This window comes from Typopeltis vanoorti, chromosome 14, assembly GCF_054136105.1.
Source record: "Typopeltis vanoorti isolate ZY-2024b chromosome 14, IOZ_Tvanoo_1.0, whole genome shotgun sequence".
Lineage (NCBI taxonomy): Eukaryota > Metazoa > Arthropoda > Arachnida > Uropygi > Thelyphonidae > Typopeltis > Typopeltis vanoorti.
Window position 1 is genome coordinate 100,666,137 of NC_143562.1, and position 26,508 is coordinate 100,692,644.

The window sequence follows — 26,508 nt, forward strand, 5'->3', positions numbered from 1 at the left end:
ATACATTTTATTATCACCACCATCCACATTACCTTGTCTATAGCAACATCCAACCAAGTATTTGATTCCATTCACCTCCATCTCACACCATACTTCCTAAAAAACCACTGGTACTATTTCCCTCTTGCATCTCTACTTTGTATGGACATAACTCTTTATCTAACCTCAATAGAACTCCCCCTTCCTTTTTACTCCTTCTATCCTCATGAAACACATCATACCCTTCCATCTCTATTCCTGTCAGGATGTCATCCTCATCTAACCATGTCTCACTTATTCCGACAATCTCTGGGTGCACAGACGCAATTAGTGCAACCATTTCATCCGCCTTGTTTCTTATACTTCTAGCATTGATATACAAACACAACAACTCATTTCTGGATCTACAGCTAGTTCCACTGATACCACTCACTCGATGTGATCTCTCCATGCTGAACTGGGGCCATTTCCCTTTCTGCTTCTTCATTTTAGAACCCTTTGCAATTCCATCTGTTTCCTTTTGATCCCTGATCATCCCATTACTTTCCTGCCTACACATGCTCTCACCTCCTCTTGGAGCATCCACCTTTCTCACGCTGTGTATCCCTGTCCACCCTGAGCCTCCCCGTTTCCCTGCTCCTCTTGCACACACCTATTCTTCATTTTGTATACTCATACCACTCACTTCCTCATTCGTAACACCTCTTCAATCTCTCCTCTCTTACTCTCCTGCTCTTCCACATCACTTCCCATTTGATCTGATTCATCCTCTCTCACTCTACTCACTTCTCTACCTTCCAGCAGCAATCTCTCCAAGCGACTCACACCATAACCACTCAAATGCTGTCCATCGCTTCCATACAGTTCACTTCTTCCTTCAAACTTATTCCACACATTAACAAACTGTACTCCCATGTAATCACACATTTCAGCCAGCATACATTCATAATCCTTGCTCTCCACCTCATCTCACCACAGTCATACCTAGGCAACATGCTGACTACCCTTCCTGTCATGCTATTCTCTTTTATCCTTCTAAGCAGCCTCCTGATATCCATTCTGGCACATTCTTTGTCCTCTCTCAAATCATTCGTACCTATTAATACTATTAACTCTTTTGCTCACTCCCGCCTCATATCCAATGCCTCAATCACTCTACTCATTTTAGCGCCTGGAAAACATACCTTGTGCATTTTATCCTCCAGCACACCTTTAATAATGGAGTCGCCATGTAACGCCACTCGTCCATCTTTTGTGCCATCATGATTAGTTTTAATAGTTTTTACCCGATTTTCTTAATTTCATTCCTCATCTATTTCATCTCTTTCCTCATCCAATCCAATTTGACTTCCGAATCTCACGTCACATTCTCTCTATCATTCATTCTTTCTAATTATCTAACTCTCGACACCCTCTTCTCACTTTCACTCTCATTCATCCTTCTGTGCTTCCGTACTTTCGGTCCAACATGCATCCGACTTTCGCTATCATTCATTCTTTTGATTGTTTCCATTTTCGATTCCTGCATCATGGCATTTCCAGTTTCATTCATTCTCTCAATTTCGTTTCCTTCCACCATTCTCGCCACTTTCGTTCTTATTATCCGTTATGGTTTTTAAATCACTCGTTTTCTTTTTTTACTGATTTTTTAACATTTTTTCGCCTCTTTTCACACCATCCTTCTCTTTCGATTGTGTACTGATTTTCCCTGTGACATTCTTGCTACTAACACTGTCTGTCATCAATTTCATATTTGCATTCATCAATTCCTCATTCAGGTCATACTTGGTCCCCCCCCTCCATCCACCCTAAACATCCACAAATCATTTATGTAATCGAAAGAATACATATAATACATCTCACACTTAATGAAACGACTGAAGTCTAAGTTAAAGTCATGGAATGACAAAGCCGCCACCATGTTTAATCTGCCGTTTACCACTCTAAAGTCTAATAATAACAACGAATTCGTAATTAAGTTTAAGCAAAACAAAATCCCCCACACTAATAATAATGGCAGCGCACAACTTTTACAGCAGCTCTTACTCAAACAAACACTCATATATGCTTAATTATTCCAAAAATACTTATCTCAATCTCAGAAATATAAGCACTGATTCTGAAGAATCCAACCGCTGCATACAACAAGAGTTACCTGTACTCAAATCATGAAGTTGATTAAATACTGAAAAACTATTAGAACACAAATAGGTAAATTCATGCTAAACAATGAACATTGTTTAGCATGAAGTTAGTGACAGAAGGTGATTTTTGGTGAAGTTGAAATCACTAATGTTAAATGATATAAGAGATTTCCACTTAGAATCAGTCCTTAGTTTTTATTCAGTGATCTGTCCAAATCAATGACAGTAACAGATTCTTTCAGAAGTTTGAAATAAAAGTTTTTTTTTTATATAATGCCTTATATAAAAAAAAAAAACGTTTATGTGCAGATGTTTGAAAGGTTCCACTCGACTGCATGATTTGTATTATAAGTATGATTGTCCAAACCAGATCTGTTTTTTTTTTTTTTTCTATGGTCAACATCTGCACCATGTTCTTTTCTTTCCAACCTCAGATCCACAGCATGGCTGTTTTGTGGAGGCTAAACCACACAAGCATAGAATTTTGCATACTCCTTGGTATTTGTAGGAATGTATGCTATCTTTAGGAGACCTCGGGAGATTACAAACAGTTTGAATCAGTTCAAAAGTTACTCTAATGTTGTGATCTTTGTAAAGAGATGCTATTTTAATTGATATACTTCCAATATATGGTATTGTGATGGGCTCTTTGTATTGGATATTCTAGTTATTGAAAGTATAGGGTTTTGAAAATGAAATCCTAACAACTGTTTTTTGGAATAGCCATTGAGAACAAAAGAAAAAAAAATTAGAGATAGTCTGGAGTTGTGTCTTGAGTTTGTCATTTTTTTTAAATTTCGTATCCAAACATGAGTGGTACAGTAGTAAGTAATTGGTAAAACATTATTTACAACATATTAGGATACAGAACAGCTTAAATTTAGTAGGTAAATTATACACAGAATAAAAAGTAAAATATGAAGGAAAAGAAACTATACAGTTATGTACAATAAATATGGTCAGATGTTCCTCCAGAATCTTATGCAATCAACTGCACTTTCTGTGCAGGATAAAAGGTTCTCTTTTGTGCAAGGTGATTGAAGAAGGGAACAAGAAAGAAGATGTTCCATGCACTAGGTTGTCCCGCACTCACTATCTGGTCCAATGAGGTAGCCTTATTTGATGAGGTTTTGTTTGCACCGTCCTGTCATTTGTAGTCTGTTGAAGCTTTTCCAAGTATTCCAGTCCAAGTGGGCACCACATGGAAGATGTTCGGCTTTTGGAATACCAGTATTCTCAGGGTATAGTGCCAGCCATTGTTAAAGTCTTGTCTGTGGAGGGTTTTTAGGTGGTTCAATGGGTCAATGCTAGGAAGCTATGTCGGGATCTTAGCCTTTGGGGCACTGTAGTCTGGCCAAATAGTGGGTGTCACTCATCGTTTATTTGTCTGCTTCTTTCATCAGCTGAGAATGAATATTGTCACATTGAAGGGGGTGCAACACCAGCCAAAGTATACAGGTCTCTTGGTGTTGATTTCAGGTATCTTGTAATTATAAATTAAACCAAGTGAAAAAACTTCCAACATCCTGTAATTAAGTGGCAGCTTTCATTCAATGCCGGGTCAAATTTTTTCAGCATGGCAGGATCTGGACCACACAGGGCAGACATATTCAGCAGAAGAATAGCAAAGGGCCAAGGCAGAAGATGTCAGTGTGCTAGAGTCTGCACCCCATTTGGAGGACTTAAGCTTTCTTAGGATGTTGTTTCTTGCATTAACTTTTGCCTTTGTTTTTTCTATGTGTGTTTTATATGAAAGAGTGATCAAGAGTTACACTGAAGTAGATTGGGGTTCCAAGAATGTTGTATATTTGAATCTTCACAAGAAATCTGTAGCTTCCTTATTGCTAAGGTGGAAAAGGCCAGTCTGGGTTTTCAAGGGGTTTGGTTTTAATTGATTACTACTATAATATGTGGTTAGACTATTCAAGACAAATGATAGAGTAGTTTCAATGGACTTGAATTTTTTGATTCAGCAGCTATGGCAAGGTCATCAGCATAGATACAATTTCTAGTTATTTTATTTGATATACTTCCAATATATGGTATTGCGATGGAATCTTTATATTGGATATTCTAGTTATTGAAAATGTAGGGTTTTGAAAATGAAATCCTGAAAAAAAAATGGAAAGATGGGAAGATCATTGACATAGATGTTGAAAAGTAATGGGGGGGCATTTGGGGGAGATGCCAGTGGCTCTTCCTCCCCCTCCCCTCCCCCAGGTCCACAAAAAAGTGTTTGTTTTCCAAGAGTGATTGAATCAGGAGAATAAAGCGAAAGAAGTCTAGTTATTTTGCATATTTTATTTCTGAGTGTGAGATGCTCTTATGGTATCATATGCTTCAGTTAGGTCTACAAAGACTGCTCCTGTGGCTACTTTTTGTAGACCTAACTGAAGCATATGATACCATAAAGCATTTTCTATATATCAAGTGAGGTTGAGAATTTGTGATGTACAGAATTTGCCTGGTCTGAAACCAGCCTGCTTAGCAATAAGATGGGGGTTCGATTAGGGGTTGTAGCCTATTCAAAATTAATCATTCATAGAGTTTAAAGAAGTTGCTGAGTAGTGATTTAGGTCTGTAATTTTTTTGTTTCAGGTGGAGTTTTCTCTGGTTTCAGAAATACCACCACTTTAGCATGCCTCCAGATAGCTGGTATCCTTAGGGTTCTGAGTCAAGTGTTGTATATAGGTTTAATAACTGTTGTTTAGTCCAAAATGTTTAATTTATTCATTACAGATATCATCAAGGCCTACAGATTTTCCAGGTTTTAACAGATTTATGGCAGCTTTGAGTTCAGTGATCGTGAAATCTGAGTTAATCATATTTTGTTCCTCACTTGGGGTTCTAAATATCTTATTTTTTGGATGCTTTTTTAGCTAAGGAATTTTCCATTCAGCGGCAGCAGCTGGTAAGCAGTTTGATTGGCTGTTGCCTGTGGATGCTCATATGGCTTAGTGAAATCCTTCCTAATTCTGTTGATAAAGTTCCATGTCTTTCTCCTACTATGAGTCATATCAAACCTTCTATTTCTTTTTTACATGAGGAACGCCTTTCCTCTGCCATCTTGGAGCATAATTTTTTTCCTGCATGGATATTCTCCTGTGAGAAAGGGTTGGTGTTATAAAGTTGTAATTAGCAAACTAGGCTTGTATATCACTTGAAAGGCCTGGAATGTAGTTTGTGTGGCATACTCGGGGGGGGGGGGGATGTGTTTGGAGATTTTCCTCAGTATTTTTATGAATTAGGGGGGGAGGGATACTCTTGAAGGTTTGGAGGGACTGGCCCTATGGACTGGTCAAAGTCTTCCATAAAAAAAACCTTCCAATTAGCTTTTTGGAAATTAAATCGCCATCTGTAAGGAACTGTGTTAGGCATAATGGCTGGGTTGAATTGAACATTATAGGTCTATATTGAATACGTGGAATGGGATTTAAAACCTTTTTAACACAAATGTTGAATGTTTTTGAGCTTACAAATATGAGGTCAGGGTTATAGCCCTGCTTCCATCTAACACTGTTCGAAGATGCAGGGGGTTTCAGGTATCAGATTTAGAGAGAAGTTTTCAGCCCATTTTTCAACAAGTTCTCTATCTGCATCGGACTTTATGTACCTCAGTTAATACTATGGCTAATAAAGTCACCTAATAGAACTTTAGTTATGTAGGCATTATTATTGAGGAGGATGTTGGAGAAAGAGAAAGCTTCTTCTGGCAGTTTATAAACTAAGGTGATTGAGATATTTTTAAATGTGACTGTAATAATCTCAATGTTTCTGTTGTTCTTTGAGTCAATGGATGATGGAATACTCCATCATCCATTGATACTCCATGATAAATACTACCATATTTATCATGGAGTATCTCTTTCATAAGTTTCATGCCATGGATGTAAGGTTTGGCAATGCCTTCCCCTCTGTGAGTTTCTTGCAGACAGAGCACATCAGTCATTATCTCTGCAAATATTTGCAATGAGATCTTGCTTGGCACTGGAGAAACCTTCAGTATTAAGTGATATTATTTTTAGACCTGGCCCCAGTTGGGATTCTTTAGGGCAGGAATTTGGGAGCATTTTAATTTGATCATTTGCATTTGGTTGGTAACAGCTTTAGCTTCCCCTGATGGGTACTCACAGGGTGCAGGAACAAGAACCTAGCTACTACACACCTCAATCGGTCAACATTTTGTGTAATAGAAACTTCTTTATTCTTTAGAGTGTGGATTATACCTGTGTAACACTACTTTCAGACTTTTTAGTGACAAGAACATCAAGGAAAGGAAGTTTCCATCATTTTCAAGCTGTAATGTAAATTTGTTAGTAGGTTTGCAAGAGTTAAGGGAAATGAGAAATTGTTGCAGTCTTAGGAGGCCACGTTTCTATATAATAAAGATGTCATCTACATGTCTTCACCATATGTTTGGTTTTAGACTTGTTTCTATTAGGAAAGTCGCTCAAAATTTTCAATGAAATGGTCAGCTGAAAGAGGAGAGAGAGGAGGCTGCCCATAGCAAGTCCAAATTTTTGCTTGTAAAATGTATTGTTCCAATGAAAAAAAATTAGACCAGAGACAATGTTCAAATGATTCAGTGATGCATGATGGAAAGAGGTTTGTAAGGAGTTCTAACACGTCATCAACAGGAACATTTGTAAAGAGGGATATGAAGGCAAGCTTTTCAATGATGTCAGTAGGTGATCTGTCTAAAACTGCATAATTTTTGAAAAAATGGGATGAATATTTCTTGTATGATTCAGATGACCTTATGCTGTCCTAATAGATTAGTGGATGCTTAGATAGGCTAGTGAATTTTGGTGATCCATGAAGTCATTGAGCTTTTGTAGGAATTCCATGGGCCGGTTTGGGAAATTTTAAAGTAAATCGCTTTTTTTCTTGAATTATATTTCATTTTAAACAGTGAATTATATATAGTTTTTTGGAAAACATATCAGTAGTATGGGTCATAGCTCATATCAATATTTTTTTTTATTCTATTTTCGTATTTTATGCACTAATAGAACAAAGAGGAAATTTAGTCCATTACTAGATCTCAGATGAATTGAGGGTTGTCTCTACCTTTATATAAAGTCATATTAATCCTATCACAACATAGGTGGTGATGAAGAAATGTACAAACAACTTGAATTAGTGAAGAAAGGAAGGGTAATTATTATGGGTGATTTTAATTATGCCAGTATAGATTGGAATAAAGAGCATTTGGGAATAAGAAAAATGAATTTCTTGAATTTTTGAGAGACAGCAGCTATCTCAGGCAGCATGTGAAGGAGGGCACAGGAGGATCGAGAATTCTAGATCTGATCATTTAATCAGAGGATATAGTTGTGAGAGAGATTTTGCACTTTCCTCCAGTTGGTGAAAGTAATCATGAAGTGATCACATTGGTTGTGGTTAGCCATATACAGACTTTTGTGAGGAAAGGATATATGTGGAATTATAAGGCTGGTGATTATGACAAGCTTAGGAAACAGGTTGGAGCTATAACATGGAACAAGGAGTTCAGCAGTAAGGAAATAAATGCTGCATGGGAACTGAAAGACAGAGAAATATATAACAGCATCAGTGCATTCCAAATGTCAAAAGGCTGAATTACTATAAATAATTGGATGCATGTGGAGCTTAAGCACAAAATCTGGAAAAAGAAGTACTTTGGAGGACGTACATGATGAATAATTGTAATTATTATTATTATTATTATTATTATTATGTCACACCTCCAGGGAGTCCAAAGACTCATTGAGGGAAGGCATCTACTCAATAACTCTTCGTCTTACTACTCCACCAACCTTTATCATCTAACACCAACGCCATCTACTGCCAACTACCACCACTAGTACTTTCACAGACAATCACAAACATCCATGCCCACGACGGGATTCGAACCCGCAGCCTTTTGGCTGGAGAGCAGATACGCTAACCACTCGGCCAACCAGACCGGCTTTACTTTTGGGCAGTTTTCTACTACTCTTGGGTGGCTCGTCTTATGGCTCATCGCCACCATAGCCATGTGCATGCTCCTGTCGTAGGCCACTCCATCGACGAGACAAAAGTCTTGATCTCCTCTTGTAAGATGGATAATTTTCAGTTACACGATGAGTATAAAGAACAAGCCAGGAGAGTGACTCAGTCAGTAAGCAAAACAAAACAGCAGCATGAGCAGAAATTGGTAAATCAGGCAAAAAAACTGTCGAGAGTTTTTTAGATATATGGCAAGTAGAAGAAAAAATGATCATGGTAAGATGATCTTAATGGATGAAAGTGGTATAGAAGACATTGTTTTTGAGGTACTTGGTGATCATTTTATTAGGGTGTTTTATCCTGATCAAGGTGAAATCATGAGGGGTATAACTGTAGAGGACATAGGAGAGGATGGCTTAATTGTCATTGAGCAGGAGGGAATTGGGAATGTTTTAGGGAATTGGCCGTAGCACTGGCATGCCTGTTTAATAATAGTCTTGCGACAACACAGGTTCCAAAGGAGTGGAAGGAGAGTAAAGTTGTTCCACTGCATAAAGGTTGGTGATAAGGCTATACTTCAAATTATAGGCCCATCAGTATATATGGAGTTGAGGTGAAAGTACTGGAGAGATTATTATTATTACCCCAAGACCTCACTGGAGTCAAAGACTCATATGGGAGGTTCTTTTATCACACACACACACAGCTCATCATACTGTGTCTTAAACATACTCAAACTCCTTGCAGATACCGCACTCTCAGGAAAGACATTCCAATCATTTACAACTCTGCAAGAAAAAAACCTGCTTCTCACTCCCCTACTCACACCCTATTTATACAGTTTCCAGGGATGACCCCTGGTTCTTCCCCCGATCACCCACTTTTTTCTGTAGAACTTCTCCAGCATTGATCCGATTACAACCCCTGACCAACTTGTAGGTCTCTATCATATCTCCTCTCTTCCTCCTGTCCACCAGACTCTGCAAATTACATCTTCCCAATCTTTACTCATACTCGGCATTCCAGAGGTTAGAAACTACCTTAGTCAGTTGCCTTTGGACCCTTTCCAACAACTCTTCGTCCTTCTGAAAACCAGGTGACCAAATCTGGACACAATAGTCCATGTGTGGTGTAATCAAAGCCATATAAAACGGAACAAGAATCTCCCTACTTCTACAAGTCAGTGTCCTCCGCATCATTTCCAGAAACCTTTGTGTTGTCTTCACAATTTTGACAATGTGTCCCCTAAATTTTAGATCCTTATCCACTATCACCCACTGATCTCTTATTTCCTCCAACAATATATCCTCACCAAGCATAAATTCTGCATCCCATCTTTGTTTTCCAAATTTTAAAATCTTACATTTTGCAACATTGAACTCACATCCCCATTTCCATGCCCAATCACTCAATTTACTCAATTTATTCGTCTTCTTGTAAGGCCACAACATCTAACCTACTCTTCATGGTTCGTCCCAACTTTGCATCATCTGCAAACAACTGAATATCTCCAGTTGCATCCAAATCTTCACCAATATCATTAATATACAAGTTAAACAGTAAAGGCCCTAAAACAGACCCCTGAGGCACTCCACTAGTGATTCCTTTATCTGGATATTGCTCCCCCATACACAACTTGTTGATACCTATCAGATAGCCAGTCTCCAATCCAATGCACTAAACTAATATCCAATCCCATCTGCTCTAGTTTGACTATCAATTTATCATGAGGTACTCTATCAAAAGCCTTTGCAAAATCCAAGTATATTACTGTGTATCCTTCTCCTCTGTCCAAGGAAGCAGTCATCACTTTATTGTAATAAGTAAGTAGATTACTAAAACATGACCTCCCTTTAGCAAATCCACTGTCCATCAAAGATAATACCAATGTTGTCAATCCAATTCTGGATCCTAGTTCTCACAAGCTCCTCTAACTTAACCATACACCTGACACACAGATAGGGCTATTGTTTGATGCTTGAGTTCGATCACCTCCTTTATGAAATGGCACAATCCTGCCATCCTTCCACTCCTCAGGAACTTGATCGAGTGCTAGACTCGTATTAAAAAAAATTTGTCAAGGAAGGTGTCAACTTCCTGGCACATTCCTTCAGAGTACGTGATGATATATTATCAAGTCCCACAGCGTTATTAACATCTAGTTTGCTCAACTCCCCATACACCTCTTTCTCACTTACAGTCAGTCTCTCCTCCCCATCATCAACTGTTCACAATCTCTCCATGAAGTCACATTCACAAGATTGAAAGACCTTTGTGAACTGCTCATTTAGTATCTCCAGCACACATTCCACAACAGCTGTCTTTATACCAATTTCTCCAATCAGATTGCTGAGAAGTAGATACAGAAATGGGTTGATAACAGCAGTATTCTTTGTGGTTATCAGCATGGGTTTGTTTAAGGGAAATTATGTTTCACTAACTTATGTACTATAACAAGATGACAAATAGATGGGACCAGGGAGATGTATATACAGTGGTGTACTTGGATTTTGCAAAAGCTTTTGATAGACTGCCGCATGACAAGCTGGTAAATAAATTGAAATAGGTGGGATTCGATAACAGTCTTCTGAGTTTGATCAGTCACTGGCTGTCAAATAGTTATCAGAAAGTTGTATGTGGGGGGGTGCAGTAACCTGAAAAAAGAAAATCACTAATGGTATACTGTAGAGGTCAGTTTTGGGACTCTTGTTGTTCAATTTGTATGTTAATGATATTGAGATGTTTAACTAGTGATATGCAGCTGTTTGCAGATGATGTGAAACTGGGGAGAGCAGTGCAGAGGCAAGTGGATATTATTTCTTTACAAGAGGACTTGAATAGATTGCATGAGTGGGCAGGTAAGCGGAACTGTCACTTAAATGTTGCAAAGTGTAAGGTTTTGAGGGATGGTAAGCAACAATGAGATGCGGTATATGCTTGGTGAGGAAACTTTAAAGAAAGTAGAGGAGATGAAAAATCTAGGAGTGATGGTGGACAGGGAACTGAAATTCAGGGGCCACATTACACAAGTTGTGAAGATGTCACAATGGTTGATGGTAATGATGCAGAGAACCCTGACATGCAGAAACAGAGAGGTTATGATGTAATTGAATAAGGTCTTGATCAAGCCTCATCTGGATTATTGTGCACAGATTTGGGTTTTCATGATGATGAGGATATTATTATTATTATTATTATTCAGGCCTCCGTGCAGTCAAAAGACTCGTCGTGGGAGGGCCTTCCCCCCCCCCCCCCCCCCTAAGAAACACAAAGTCTATCATACCACTCTTTAAACTCATTGACCGTTCTCGCTCCCACCACTCCATCAGGCAATGCATTCCACGGTTCAACCACCCTCCACGCAAAGAAACCACTCCTTACCCTCTTGCTCACAGTTTCCTTTCGTATTGGTAAGAGTCCAGAAACGATTCATAAAAGCAGTCACTGGTCTTTGGAATATGAACTAGGAGGATAGATTGAGTCAATGTAAGTTGCAAAGCCTCGTGAATAGGAGGAAATGGAGGAGAGATATGATTGAGACATATAAGCTAGTCAGAGATTATCAAGTTGATATGAAAGAAATTTTCATAGAATTGGAGAGGGGTATTAGGACAAGAGGCCATCACCGGAAACTCTATAAGGAGGGTGTGAGCAGAGGAGTGAGGAGAAGGTTCTTTGCATGGAGAATGGCTGGTGAATGGAATTGTATTGCCTGAGTGTATTGGGAATGAAGACACATTGAATTAGTTTAAAGCACGGTTGGATGAGCATTGTGTACAATAATGTGTACCTCTCACGATGAGCCTCTCTGACTCCATAGAGGTCAGATGTTAACCTCCCTAATGGCTGAGGTGGTTGAAATAGTGAGACCAAATTGCACTTCTTATCCATGTTATTCAATAGTTGTTACAGAATACCATCCATATTTAGCTGGACATCTATAGATGTCATGGCCGTTTTGAGGGTTAATAATGATAATTATCTGACAGTTTTTTAGGTGTTAAAGAAGCTAATTGTTGATAGCTTTTTACATCAGTTTGGACAAAACTGAACTGAGAACAATAGGTCATTATTGCAATAGTTAATACATATGATATCAAACTTTTCCATGATTTGGATGGATTGACAGACTGGGAAAAGGAGAATGGATGTCAGTTTATTGTGCCAAAGTGTAAGGTTATGCATTTTGGGGTGAAAAGATTACAGTTGTATACCATATTGGTGGAACTATACTTCATGAAACTGAATAAGCCAGAGACTTGGGAAGTTAGTGGATAGGGAGTTAAAGTTTATGGGGAACATAGCTTTTTTATTTTTTGTGTGTGTGGAGTGGGAATTTTGAGAGAAGTTTATTTCTTAGTTTAACCACACTGATACTATAATTATTTAAGATTTCTCTTATTTTAATCTTTCGAAGGTTAGGAGAAAATGAGAAGGGGAACATGCAGTGGGAGAAAATAGACTCCTGGACATATCAGTCATATAGAGCATCTAGTCTTCAAACCTTAATGTGGCCTCTACAGCATTACCCACATTCCTTTACACAGCCTGCGATCCCATGCACTAAGTGGCAGTCTACAGAACTGCTTTACTACTGCGGGTACTATAGAGCTCTAGAGATCTCTGTAGTATGTTTGGCATGTCCTTGATTAGCATCATTTACACTGTATGGGGGGGAAGCAGATACAAAAAAACAGAACTCTTGCTCTAGAAATCAAACATTGTAACAGCCATTCAGTCACACAATAAGCAAGGTGTTAGTATTTCACTGAACAATGAAAGTCATCTAACACTTAGTAGATCTAGTTGGCATTTCCTCCTACTAGGAAGGTATTCCTTTTTAGCTTGAATACTTATATTTGCGAGAATCCCTTTAGTGGGAACAAGCCACACCATGTAACGGTGGAGTTGACTTGACTAGGAGAGGCTGTATATTGTGCATCACCATGGTGGCTGCAGAGAATATGTTTAAGACATCTTATGATGAGATGTATGTATGTGCATGTGTGACAAAAGAACCTCCCACTATAGGTCAAGGACTCCGTGGAGGTCTGAAGATGATGATAAAAATCATAATAGGAAACCAATAACTTTGTCCCCCCCCTCCACCCTTTTTTTCCATTATTAACAACAGAGATAAGCTGAAATACAAATCAGAGGCTGTATATTGTGCATCACCATGGCAACTGCAGAGAATGTGTTTAAGGCATCTTATGAGGAGATGAAAAGAAAGAAAAGAAAGAACAAAAAAAAAGATATACTGCTGTTTCATGGACTTCCAAAAAGCATTTGATAATATTGACCAAAATATAACATAAGCTGTCTGAATCCTATGGTGTGGACAATAAACTGATCCGCCTGCTGAAAGATATAAACAGCCAAGCACAAGCAAAAATCAGAATAGTAGGTGAGACTGGAGATTGGTTTGCCACTAGTCAAGGCACAAGACAAGGGGACCCAATATCACCAATCATCTTCATCACACATCTGGAAAGAACACTAGATAAGATTAAAGAAGAAGGTGGAGGCATTTCAATAAATGGCATGAGAATAAACTACCTCTGCTTTGCAGATGACATCGTCCTGATTGAAGAAGACACATCAAGCCTGGAAGAGACATTGCAAACACTATACACAGAAGGAAAAAGATATGGACTAAATGTCAACTTTGAAAAAACTAAAACAATGATATTCAGACAACGGGAGTTACTGAACAGAGTTACCATAGACAGATTTCAACTGGAAAATGTGGAACACTTCAGATATCTGGGATGCCACATGACGCATGACTTGGACCCCAAAAAAGATATAAAAATTAGAATAGCCAGAGCAACAACTATTTTAGAAGCCATGGACAAAATATGGAAGAGCCGAGCTATAAAGATGCAAACTAAACTGCACATTATAGAACCCTGTATCTTCAGCAGCATGCTCTATGGATGTGAGGCCTGAGTACTCCTGAGAGAATCTGAAAGGAAGATATTATCATTTCAGAGGAATTGCTATAGAATGATCTTGAGAATAAGCTGGATCCAGAAAGTGGAATGAGGAAATCTACAGACGAATACAACCAAAAGAAAACCTGATCCAGAAAATAATCAAAAGGAAACTACGTCTCTTTGGCCATATATGTAGAATGAACGATAAGAGGAAAATAAAAATTCTGCTGTTTGGGATGATTGAAGGAAATAACAAAAAAGGTAGACCAAACAGAGAATGGGGCGATGACATTGTCAAATAGTGCGGAAACTCTATACACAAACTGAGTCATCCTGCACAAAATAGGATGCAATGGAAGAATCATATAACGATGTCATCAGACACCTACAGGCATTGGACCCATATTTGTTGATGATGATGATGAAATGTGTGTGTGCGTGCACACATGTGTGGCAAAAGAACCTCCCACTATAGGTCTAGGACTCCATGGAGGTCTGAAGATGATGATAATAAAAATCATAATAGGAAACCAATAAATTTGTTCTTTCCCCTATTCCTTTGTACCATTATTAACAGTTAGAGATCACCTGAGATTATGGTTTTAAAAGTGTTAAAAAATAACACATACTAATATTGAACAGGTTTATATCTTACTTTACTGCAAAATACTGCAGAACAAAATTTCATTCTCAATGTTGTATATTAAACAATGACAAAATTTTCAGAGATTGTACACGTGGATAGGCTTATGTGTTCATCAGACATGTTTGTAATAGATTTCACGGTTTGATATGAACACAGATGATTAAAAAAATAACTATTTATTAACTTAAAAGCTAATATTTCGCTGGTATTATATCCAGCATCTTTAGAGCACACAACACAAAGATTTGGGAGACAGTCATCTTAAGACCAAATTAACATTTATTACTTTTATTTTATTTCATTTTTTCAAACTTTCTAAGACTATCATTTGGACTACTATTTCAAAACTTTGAATTTTTTTTTTTTTTTTTTATAACCTAGATGGCGCCATATTAGGACTTTAGTCTTGTGTTGCACGCTGCAATTACTTTTACTAGCTCCACTGTTACACCGGATTGTGGTTTTGCATTTGTAACAAAGTTTGTGTTGTGTGCATCTGAAGATGCTGGATATAATACCAGTGAAATATTAGCTTTTAAGTTAATAAATAGTTATTTTCTTAATCATCTGTGTTCATATCAAACCGTGAAATCTATTACAAACATTTCAGAGATTGTTTTTTTTATAATTCATTTTAAAAACATTCCCATCTTATATTAAAGGATTGTATTTTCATGAATGTAAAAAGTGTGATAAAGGGAAATGATTTGAATATATACATGAAACAAGCATGTGTTCAAATAGCAGGTGCAATGCTGCCTGTGAAATGCTAATACTGTAACTTCACCAGCAAGTTGCAGATTAATTAAATTCAACAACCAAAAATGTGTTAAATAAAACAACTTCCACTTATCAGTCAATAAAAGAGAAGTGTACTTCACATTGTTTAATTAATACAAAGGCAGGAAATGAGTTAGAAGCACAGTGTTGATGAATCTAGCAGGCTGTACAAGAAATATCATGCCATGAATCAGCAGTATTAAGAAAGAAATACAATGAAAACTAATTATTATCATCACCCCAAGATCTCATGGAGTTACAGATTCATCTAGGAGGTCCCTTTCATACACACAGCTCTTCATACTGCACCTTTAAACACATTCAAATTCTCTGCAGACACCGTGCTCTCAGGCAATCTCTGATCACAAACACTGGATGACATACAATGAGAAATTTTACTAAAAGAGAAAAAATCATCTTCCCAAAACATGCAATTAAATGTTCTTTGATTGTAATTTTAGGTGCTAAAAACAGACAATTCTCAATAGTTTTTGTTTGATATTTCTGTAAATCAACAACACAGTACAATTTACCTAGCCTATCAAAATATTATCTGGTCACTGAAATGCACAAGGTTTCTCCCTTTCTATCCTTTAATAAAAGTATGGTGAGAATGGTCTTAAAAGGTAATGAAAATAGAAACAAAGTGCTGTTCTGGTAGTACAATGCAGTTTTGTAAGGGAATAGAGTGTGAAGTCCTAGCAAATAATACTACAACTAAGCAAATTGATTCACATTTTTTTATTCTTTCTTTCCATGTATTCAAGAATATATTCAATCCATCTGAATTATTTTTGCAACTGTTTCTGGTTTTCAGAGATTGTCTTGATCGATAGAATGAATGGCGAGCAAGAGTAGCTAACTTGCAGAGAGAGAGATAGATGAGCTGAAAGAGGAGATGGAATGTCTTAGGAATGAGATGAGAAGTATGAAAGATGAGATTACGTGAATCAGAGTACGAGTGAGAGAGAGAGAGAGAGAGTTATGAGAATGATAGAAGAGGAGAAATAGAAACAGTAGTAGAGAGAGAATGAGAGAGAGTTATGAGAATGATAGAAGAGGAGAGAATGGAAACAGAGAGAGAGAAGGAATGAGAAGAATATGAGGGAGTGCTGGAACCAGGGATAGTGATGCAAGGACAGCAAATAAGTAGGGGAACATAGAGAGGGTTAGAGGAGAGAGTGAGGTGAGAGGTATGATGTATGGAGATTCGATGATCCATGATGTGCAAGATAGGATGCCAGAGAAATGTTTGCCTGGAGGAATGATAGAAAGTGTGGCTATACCAGTTAAATGGGGTGAAAGCATGGATGAGATGATTGTGATGGTGGGCACAAATGACTTGAGAGGCAGTGTACAATGCATGATGAGAGATTTGAGATTCATGCTTAATGTTGCCCAAATGAAAATGCAGAGAGGAAAGATTGTGTGTGTTACCCAGGTATGATAATAACGAGCTGAGCAGAAGCATAATAGCCAGAATACGTCAGAAGAGAGGATTGGAATATTTGGATGGTTGGAAGACATTTGAAGAAAGAAAGGAGCTGTATGCGAGAGACCACTCATATTTGAATGAGGAAGGACATAGGCATCTGGACAGATTGCTGTTTTCTGAATGAGTCGGTGCGTCAATGCAGGGAAACTAGAATTCTCAGGGTGGATAGTAGCAGGGATGGCCTCTTGTGGGAATGGGTGCTTGGGGGGGAACGGGGGGGATGACATCAGGTAACACTGAGTCCAGTGGAGTCTGGAGGGGATAAGGATAGGTATAGAAGCAGTGACATTTTTATGCTTTTTACTAATGCCAGGAGCATCAGGAATAAAGGAGATGAATTGGTGGTGTTGATAGCATCAGCCTGGCAAAGATTATTGGGATCACTGAGACCTGGTTGATGGAAGATGATATAATAACAGGAATAGAAGTAGCATGGTATAGCATTTTTCGGCACAATAGGAGGGGAAAATGCGGTGGGGGAGTATTGCTTATGATAAGTGATGCTGTATGTTCTCTAAGAGTAGGGCCTTTGGAAGGCAGTGATGCTAATGGTTTTGAAAGAATGGTTTTGAGGTAGACGTGGACAAGACAGGGTATTTAGTGGAGTCTTGATACAAGCCAAGGAGTTCTGAGGGTGGGGAGAAGGAGATGTTAGGCAGTTGAGCTTGACAAGTGCAAGAAGAGCGATTGTTATGGGAGATTTTAACCACAGTAGTATAAGTTGGGAACAGGAAAATGCTTGTAATAAAAAGGAAATGGAATTTCTAGAATTCTTGAGGGACAGATATCTTAGGCAACATGTAATAGAGAGAACAAGAGGTTCAAGAGTTTTGGATTTGGTCATAGTATCAAAAGAGCCGATAATAACTGACATGACATCTCTCCCCCCCTACTGGAGAGAGAGTGACCATGTGGTTTTGACATGGAAGATGAATCAACATGCAAGAATATCGAAGAAAAGGGAACGTATGTGGAATTATAAGGCAGGTGATTATAGTAGTCTTAGATATCAACTTGGGGCAGTTCCATGGAGAGCAGAATTGGAAGGCCGGGATATCATTAATGCTTGGAAAATTGTGAAGGAAGATTTCTTGGCAGCAATAGTAAGCTGTATGCTTCGAGTAAAGAAGAAAACACAATTTGGTGTAAAGTGGATGACAAACAATATCAAACAAGAATTGCAGGTGAAAAAGAGGTTATGGAAGAAATATAAGAAGAGGGGTGGAAAGCATATGCATGAAAAATATAAGACTCAGGCCAGGAGAGTGACTAATATGATAAGAAAGAAAAAACTTGAATATGAGAAGAGACTGGCACTATGATCCAAAGATAATCCTAGGGAATTTTTTAACTATGTGGTCAGTAGGAGGAGAAATGATTGTGGAAGAATGACATTGTGGGATAAAAAATGGGAATTGAGTAACTAATGCAGAGAACATAGTGGAACATTGTTCAATAAACACTTTATTGGAGTATTTCATCCTGGAGAAGTAAGTTTTAATACTAGAGGGTTAGGGCAGGTTCGAGGTTTCGAGGTAACAGAGGAGAGTGTGTTACAAATACTGAGTACCCTTAATGTGAGTAAAGCTGTGGGACTGTATTTCACGACAGATTTTGAGAGAATGTGCTAAAGAACTGACAGCTCCTTTGACCTCGCTTTTCAATGAAACTTTGGCTACGAGAAAGGTACCCAAGTAATGGAAGGAAGGTAAGATAGTGCCATTGGATAAGGGTGGTAGCAGACTGGATGTGTCTGACTATAGGCCAGTTTGTGTATCATCAGTAGTTGTAAAGATCTTGGAGAAATTAGTGACTGACCATATACAGCATTGGGTAGATGAGGGTTACGTTATCTGTGAGAGTCAACATGGATTTGCTAAGAGTCACTCTTGCTTCAGTAATATGATTATCTTTTATAATAAAGTGACAAGAGCAGCTGATGAGGGAAAGGCATATACTGCCTCTTCTTTTTTATTTTTGGATTTTGCAAAGGCATTTGACAGGGTGACATGATAAGCTGGTATTTAAGTTATCACATGGGTTTAGATGTCAGGTTAATCAACTATATTCAAGATTGGCTGTCTGATAGGTATCAGAAAGTTGTGTATGGTGGGGCAATATCAAGGAGACAGAAGGTTATACGTGGGGTCCCACAGGGCTCTGTACTGGTACCTGTATTGTTTAAGCATTATATCATTGACATTAAATATCCCCTCCCTTCATGCAATCCATTAACAGTTGTTTGGAGATGATGTGAAGCTGTGAAGGGTCATTAGTAATAGTGTAGATATGGCAGTCCTGCAACAGGATTTGAATAAACTAGACAGATAGGCAAATGAATGGGGATATCAGTTTAATGCAGCAGAATGTAAAGTCTTTAAGTTTGGGATACATCTATGGGAGGTTGCATACTTGACTGGAGGAGCTGTACTGGAGGAAGTAGGGTAGACAAGAGATCTGGAGGTGATGATTGATAGAAAACTGAAATTCAGGAAACATATTGCAAAGGTGGTGAAGGTAATAGAGGATTGCTGCAATACTGAGAAGGATGCTGACCTGCAGAGATAAAAGAGTTATTGTTCCATTGTATAAGACCTTGATCAGACCACACTTAGACTATTGTTCTCAAATTTGGTCCCCAGGAATTGAGAACTTTGCTCCTTCCAGCTGTTCCACTTGGTGGAACAGCTGGAAGGAGCAAAGACAAGGGCCATACCGGGAAGTTGCAAAAGGAAGCTGTGAGCAAGAGGGTTATGAATGGTTTCTTTGCATGGAGGGTGGTTGAACCATGGAATGCATTGTCTGATAAAGTGGTGAGAGTAAGAACAGTCAATGAGTTCATGGAGTGGTATGATAGACTTTGTGTTTCCTAGACACTGGGGAATTCTTTCACTTGGTGGAACAGCTGGAAGGAGCGATGATAAGGAGGCCATCCCTGGAAGTTGCAAAAGGAAGCTGTTAGCAAGAGGGTTAAGAATAGTTTCTTTGCATGGAGGATGGTTGAACCATGAAATGCATTGCCTGATAGAGTGATGAGAGTAAGAACATTCAATGAGTTCATGGAGTGGTATGATAGACTTTGTGTTTCCTAGAAAGGACCTCCCACGATGAGTCTTTTGACTGCATGGAGGCCTCAATAATAATAATAATAATAATAATAACAACAATAAAATAAGAGGTTCTCTCAGTGATACTTGCTGATTTAGGGAAGGATTACTTCATCATTGAATTCCTGCTTGCTAATCAGTATCTTTGGTGTAATTTTTAAAATCTTATATATCATTCAGTTGCATCAGGAAATGGATTTTGGGGTTGAATAATAGAACTTAATGTACAGTTAGTATTTTATCAGCAATCAGAAGGCATGCTAATACAGTTGAGGATCACTTGATTGAGGTTTTGGTTTTTTTTTTTGAAATTTTAATAATTGATTACTCTGTATGATATATGGTTAGTAATGAACGATAACTGTTTGTAGTATAGTGTTGATTGTGTTTGAAGTCACTACAATGATTTCAAATATCATCATACTAGATTTCAAGTAACTATGATGCAAAACCAATAGAGTTTATAATGTTTACTTTATATTTTTCAATAAAAAATGTTAGTAGCTATGGCATATGTGTATGAATAAAACTTATGTATTCTTTCATTGTGTATGCATGTATGTATGTATGTGTAGGGAAGACGTGGATAATGCACATATAATGTGTGCATGACCACACATACATATTGCAAAAACACATTCATGCATATGCTTATGTGAAAGGATGAATAAGTACTATATGGTAGAGTGTACCACTATTCCCTGCATGTAATGTCATCCTGTGTCATTGTTGTGTTGTGCCTCATTCTCTAATTCTCCAAAAGGCTGCAGGATGGCCATACTTAAACATTATTCAGTGTCCATTTATTATTTTCCTACAGAGAGAGAGGAGCAAGAGAAACCCAAATTCAAAGAGAGATGCTTGGCACATTGCTTGGAATTTATAAACATCTTCTGTGTGTGGGACTGTTGCCAGTGTTGGATCGCTTTCCAGGAAATTATGAAACTCATCGTCTTCGACCCCTTCATGGAGCTGTTTATAACACTATGTATAGTTGTCAATACCCTCTTTATGGCGATGGACCATGACAATATGGATACAGCCTTTGAAACTGTCCTAAAGACAGGCAATTATGTAAGTGGCACAAGGAAACAAAATGCCTCTTTGTCTCAGTTATGCAACTTTTTTTTCTTATTAATAAAAAAATATAGATATAGAATGAAGTTAGTTTCAAATCATGGTACAATTTAATGAAATTTTAAATATTACAGTTTTAATATTTAATAATATTTTCAACATAATTTTTATCTTATTATCTAGGAAATCTACAATTTATTTAACTCTGTTTTAGTGATTTGTTAATTTTTATTTAATTTTAGATTTTCTTTCATTGGTTGCATAACTGAATGTATAAAAATAGAACAGTTCATATCACTGCTTAACACTTTGTTTCGAATGAGACAGAAAATATAGTTTAAATTTAATTTTGCTATTTTTTGAAATATATCACAGTTTAAGTTTTATTTAGTGAAATTAGTATCATGTAAATCATTTAAACAAAAACATATGTTTAATAATATTTAGTGGGCTTAAAAAAGAATATTTCTGAATTAATCTGCCTCCATAAGTTTCTACATATTAAATGCTTTATCTAATTCCTGTGGAATATGGTGATTCATATGGAATTTGCAAGTATAAGAAATATCCAAGTTCAGTAAATTCGTTAACTTTGATTTACAAGTAAAGGTAAGAATTGTTTAAAAGTGGTATATTTTTATTTTATTATGAGTTTTACTGATTTAATCAAGTCAGCAAGCTCAATTCTAATATACTGTCATGTATTTTTCTATCTGTTTATGAAGTAGTTATCATTTATACATTTAGCTGCAAGCACTTCAACATCTATCTTTAGAATACCAAAATAATACAATCAAAGTTGCATTTTTGAAATAAGTGATTTGACAGAGTAAGATATCAGCATGTTCCATCATAGGGAATAATCATCATCCTCGTACATCTAAGACAGATCGAGTCTCCCATGAACAAGAGCCTTCCAGTCCTGTTTATCTGCAACCATGTTATTTAGATAGGGAGGAGTTTGGTTTGATCAACAGGTGTTCATTCCATTACTGTTCTTGATGTTTCCCATTCATTTGTACACCTTCCTGGAGGTCTCTTTGCTACTTTATTGCTGTTTTATTATTATTACTATTTCCTGACCTTCAAGCAATCACAAGACTTATGAGAGGTTAACACAAAGTATATCATACCACTCCTTAAATTCATCCAATGTCTGCACATTCATCATCCTCAGAAACAATGCATTCCATACTTTAAAGCTCAGTTTTTTTAATGTGTTAATGACACCTATTTTTTGTATTGAATGGTGGTAAGGGTTTGTGTGTAGGTTTACGGTAAACAGTGATGGAAAGAAGACACATGACAAGTGTATCTAGAAATGGAAGTATGTGTTGACTTTCTGTTGTGAATTGTATGCATTTGTTTTGTTTGTTTAGATTACTGAGAAGGGTGTCTAAAATCATACATTCATTACATACATGCAGACTAATAACAAAAACATCAACATATCTAAGCCAGACTTTGGGTTTTAAAGTAAAGGAATCTGGAGCACATTGCTCAAAAGCTTCAATATAAAAGTTAGCAATTGGGAAGATAATGGAAGAGAATGACTGTGCCTTCTTTTTTCAGGTAAAAAGTAATTTGCCATACAAAATAACCAAATTGTAGTGCATGGGCACAAAGCAACATTATAATGGGAAGGAATTTATTCTATAAAAGAAAAGTTGTGTCATTGATTGGGACATTTTTGAAAAGGGCAGAGATGCAAAATTGAATAATAAATCACTTTTATCACGTTTTGATGTTCTCAGTTTTATTTACAAAGTGTTGTGTGTTTTTTATACAAGAGGGAGAATGACCTACCAACTTCTCGAGTGTTAATGCTAAAAAAAATATGTTCTGCTTATGAATATTATAAATATAAGGCTTTGATTAGGCCACACATAGACTATTGTGCCCAGATGTGGTCACCTGGTTTTCAAAAGGATGAAAAGATGTTGGAAAGGGTCCAAAGGAGACTGACCAAGGTAGTTTCTGACCTCTGGAATGTTGAGTATGAGGAAAGATTGAGAAGATGTAATTTGCAGAGTCTGGTGGACAGGAGGAAGAGGGGGAGATATGATAGAGACCTACAAGTTGGTAAGGGGTTGTTATAGGATCAATGTTGGAGAAGTTTTACAGAGAATAGTGGGAGAACCAGAGGTCATCCCTGGAAGCTGTATAAAGAGGGTGTGAGTAGGGGAGTGAGAGGCAGGTTTTTTTTGTGCAGAGTTGTGAATGATTGGAATGCTTAGCCTGAGAATGTGGTGTCTGCAAAGAGTTTGATGATTGCAACCCTTCCAACTATTAACCGCACTCAAACTTGATTAACTTTTTGTGAGCCATTAGTAGCAGAGGCTCTGCCAATCGACCAACCTTTGCTGGCAAATATATATATATATATATATATATATATATATATATATATATTATAAAAGACATAACTAAATACCCGTGATTGGTGTTATATGGTGATTCAATTATTAAAGATATGCTGGATGAGATGATGCACATGGTATGCTTTACTGGAGGTAGAATGAGTAGAGTGATTAAGGCATTGGATAAGAGGAGTAAGTGAGCAAAAGAGTTGGTAGTTTTAATAGGCACAGATGACTTGACTACAAACAAAGAATATGTCAGATTGGATATCAGGAGTTTGCTTAGACATATAAAATAGAATGGTGTGTGATAGGAAAGGTAGTAAGCATGTTGCCTAGGTATGACAGGGTGAGATGAGGCAGAGAGCAAGGATTAAGAATGATATGTTAGCAGAAATGTGTGAAAAGAAGGGAGTGCAGTTTGTTAATGTGTGGAATGAGTTTGAAGGCTGCAGAGAACTGTATAAGAGTGATGGACTGTATTTTAGTGGTTTTGGTGTTGGTTGCTTGGAGAGACTGGAAGGTAGAGAAATGAGTACAGAGAATGAATCTGATCGAGTGGGAAGCAATATGGAAGAGCAGGTGAGATTGAAGAGGTGGTTATGAATGAAGAGGTGAGTGGAATGAGTATAGAGAATGAGAGAAAATAGGTGTGCAAGATAGACAGGGAAACGGTGAGGATCAGGGTGAACAGAGGAACACAGTGTGAGAAACGTGGATGCTCCAAGAGGATGTGAAAGCATGTGTAGACAGGAAAGTAAGGGGATGACCTCGGATCAAGAGGAAACAGTTGGATTTGAAGAGGGTTATAAAATCAATAAGGAGAAAGGGAAATGGTTTGAATTGAGCATGGAGAAATCATGTCTAATGAGTTGCATCAGTGGAACTAGCTATAGATCCAGGAATGAGGCTTCTGTGTTTGTATACAAATGCTAGAAGTGTAAAAACAAAGCAGATTGTTTGCATTAATTGTGTCTATTCACCCAAAAATTGTTGGAATAAGTGAGACATGGGTGGATGAGAACGACATCCTCATAGGAATAGAGATGGAAGGATATGATGTGTTTCGTGAGGATAGAAAGGGTAAAAAGGGAGGAGGAGTGCTATTAGAGAAAGAGTTATGTCCATACAAAGTAGAAATACAAGAGGGAAATAGTGCCAGTGGCTTTGAGGCAGTATGGTGTGAGATAGAGGTGAACAGAATGAAATACTTTGTTGGATGTTATTATAGACCTGGTAATGTGGATGTTAGTAGTTATGAAATGTATAATCAAATTAGTCAAGCAGATAAGAAAAACGGTGATCATTATGGGTGATTTTAATTATTGCAATATAGATTGGGAAGATGAGATAGCAACTGGAAGTAAAGAGAATGAGTTTCTTGAGTTTTTCAGGGACAACTTCCTCATCAGTATGAAACAGAGGGTGCACGAGGATTGAGGGTCTTGGATTTCATCATCTCATCAGAGGATGTAATTATAAATGAAGTGTCCAATCACCCTATAATTGGTGGGAGTTACCATAAAGTGATTACCTGGATGGTTACTAGCAGTGTGAGGACCTCTATGAGAAAAGAGTATACGGGAAACTACAAAGCTAGTGATTATGAGAAGCTCAGGAGATAGTTTGCAGGTATAGCATGAAATGAGCAGTTAGCTGGAAAAGAGATCAATGCAACTTGGAGTATATTCAAGAACAATCTAGTGAGGCAATGTCTAAATGTATTCCAAGGTTCAGAAGGTTAATAAGGTAAGTGTGAAATGGATGTATGGATGAATGAACAGATTAAGCATGTAACACAGAGAAAAAAGGCATTATGGAGGCAGCACAAGGGAAGTAGAAACAGCCAATTCCATGAGGATTAAAAAGACCAGGCAAGGCAGGTGACTTGGTTGGTATGAGCAGCAAAAGTGAGGTATGAGCAGCAGTTAGCTAACGAAGCCAAAAAATATCCTAGGAAGTTCTTTTGATATGTAGCCAGCAAAAAAAACGAATGATTATGGAAGGATGACATTGATTGGAGAAAATGATATAGGTCAGCTGTTGCGGGAGATAGTGGAGATACTTAATGAGCAGTTCATAAAGGTCTTTCATTCTTGTGAATGTGACTTCATGGAGAGATTGAGAGCGGTTGGTGTTGGGGAGGAGAGACTGACTATAAATGAGCAAGAGGCGTATGGGGAGTTGAGCAAACTTGATGTTAATTAGGTTGTGGGACTTGATAATATACCACTACGTATTCTAAAGGAATGTTCCAGGAAGTTGACATCTGGCTTGACATTTTTTTTTTTTTTTTAATACGAGTCTTGCATTGGGTCAAGTTCCAAAGGAATGGAAGGAGGGCAAGATTGTGCCATTTCATAAGATAGGTGATAGAACTCAAGCATCAAATTATAGGCTTATCTGTGTGTCAGGTGTTGTGGTTAAGTTATTGGAGAAGTTTGTGAGAACTAGGATCCAGAATTGTGTTGACAATGGTATTATCTTTGATGGATAGCATGGATTTGCTAAAAGGAGGTCATGTTTTAGTAATCTACTTACTTATTACAATAAGATGATGGCTTCCTTGGACAGAGGATAGGAATACACAGTAATATACTTAGATTTAGCAAAGGCTTTTGATAGATTACTGCACAATAAGTTCATAGTCAAACTAGAGTGGATTAGTGCATTGGATCAGAGATTGGCTATTTGATAGGCATCCGCAAGTTGTGTATGGGGACAATATCCCAAAAAGGAAAGTTACTAGTGGTGTAGGGTCTGTTTTAGGGCCATTACTGTTTATCTTATATTTTAATGATATTGGCAAAGATTTGGATGGAGATATTCAGTTGTTTGTAGATGATGCACAGTTGGGATGAACTATGAAGAATAGAGATGTTGTGGTCTTACAAGAAGACTTGTATAAATTGAGTGATTGGAAACAGGAACGGGGATGCGAGTTCTATTTTGAAAATATAAGGTTTTAAAATTTGGGAAACAAATATGGGATGTAGAATTTATGCTTGGTG

At 37.5% G+C, this 26,508-nt stretch overlaps 1 protein-coding gene across 1 annotated transcript in view; it reads left to right on the forward strand.

Moving 5' to 3' along the window:
* LOC150099804 (sodium channel protein para-like) overlaps positions 1 to 26,508 on the forward strand; it is a 1,646,355-nt gene that overhangs the window by 632,258 nt on the left and 987,589 nt on the right. Inside the window, exon 18 of the mRNA XM_090403494.1 lies at positions 20,857 to 21,134. Coding sequence (XP_090259620.1) covers positions 20,857 to 21,134 — 278 coding nt within the window. The remainder of the gene's footprint in view (positions 1 to 20,856; positions 21,135 to 26,508) is intronic.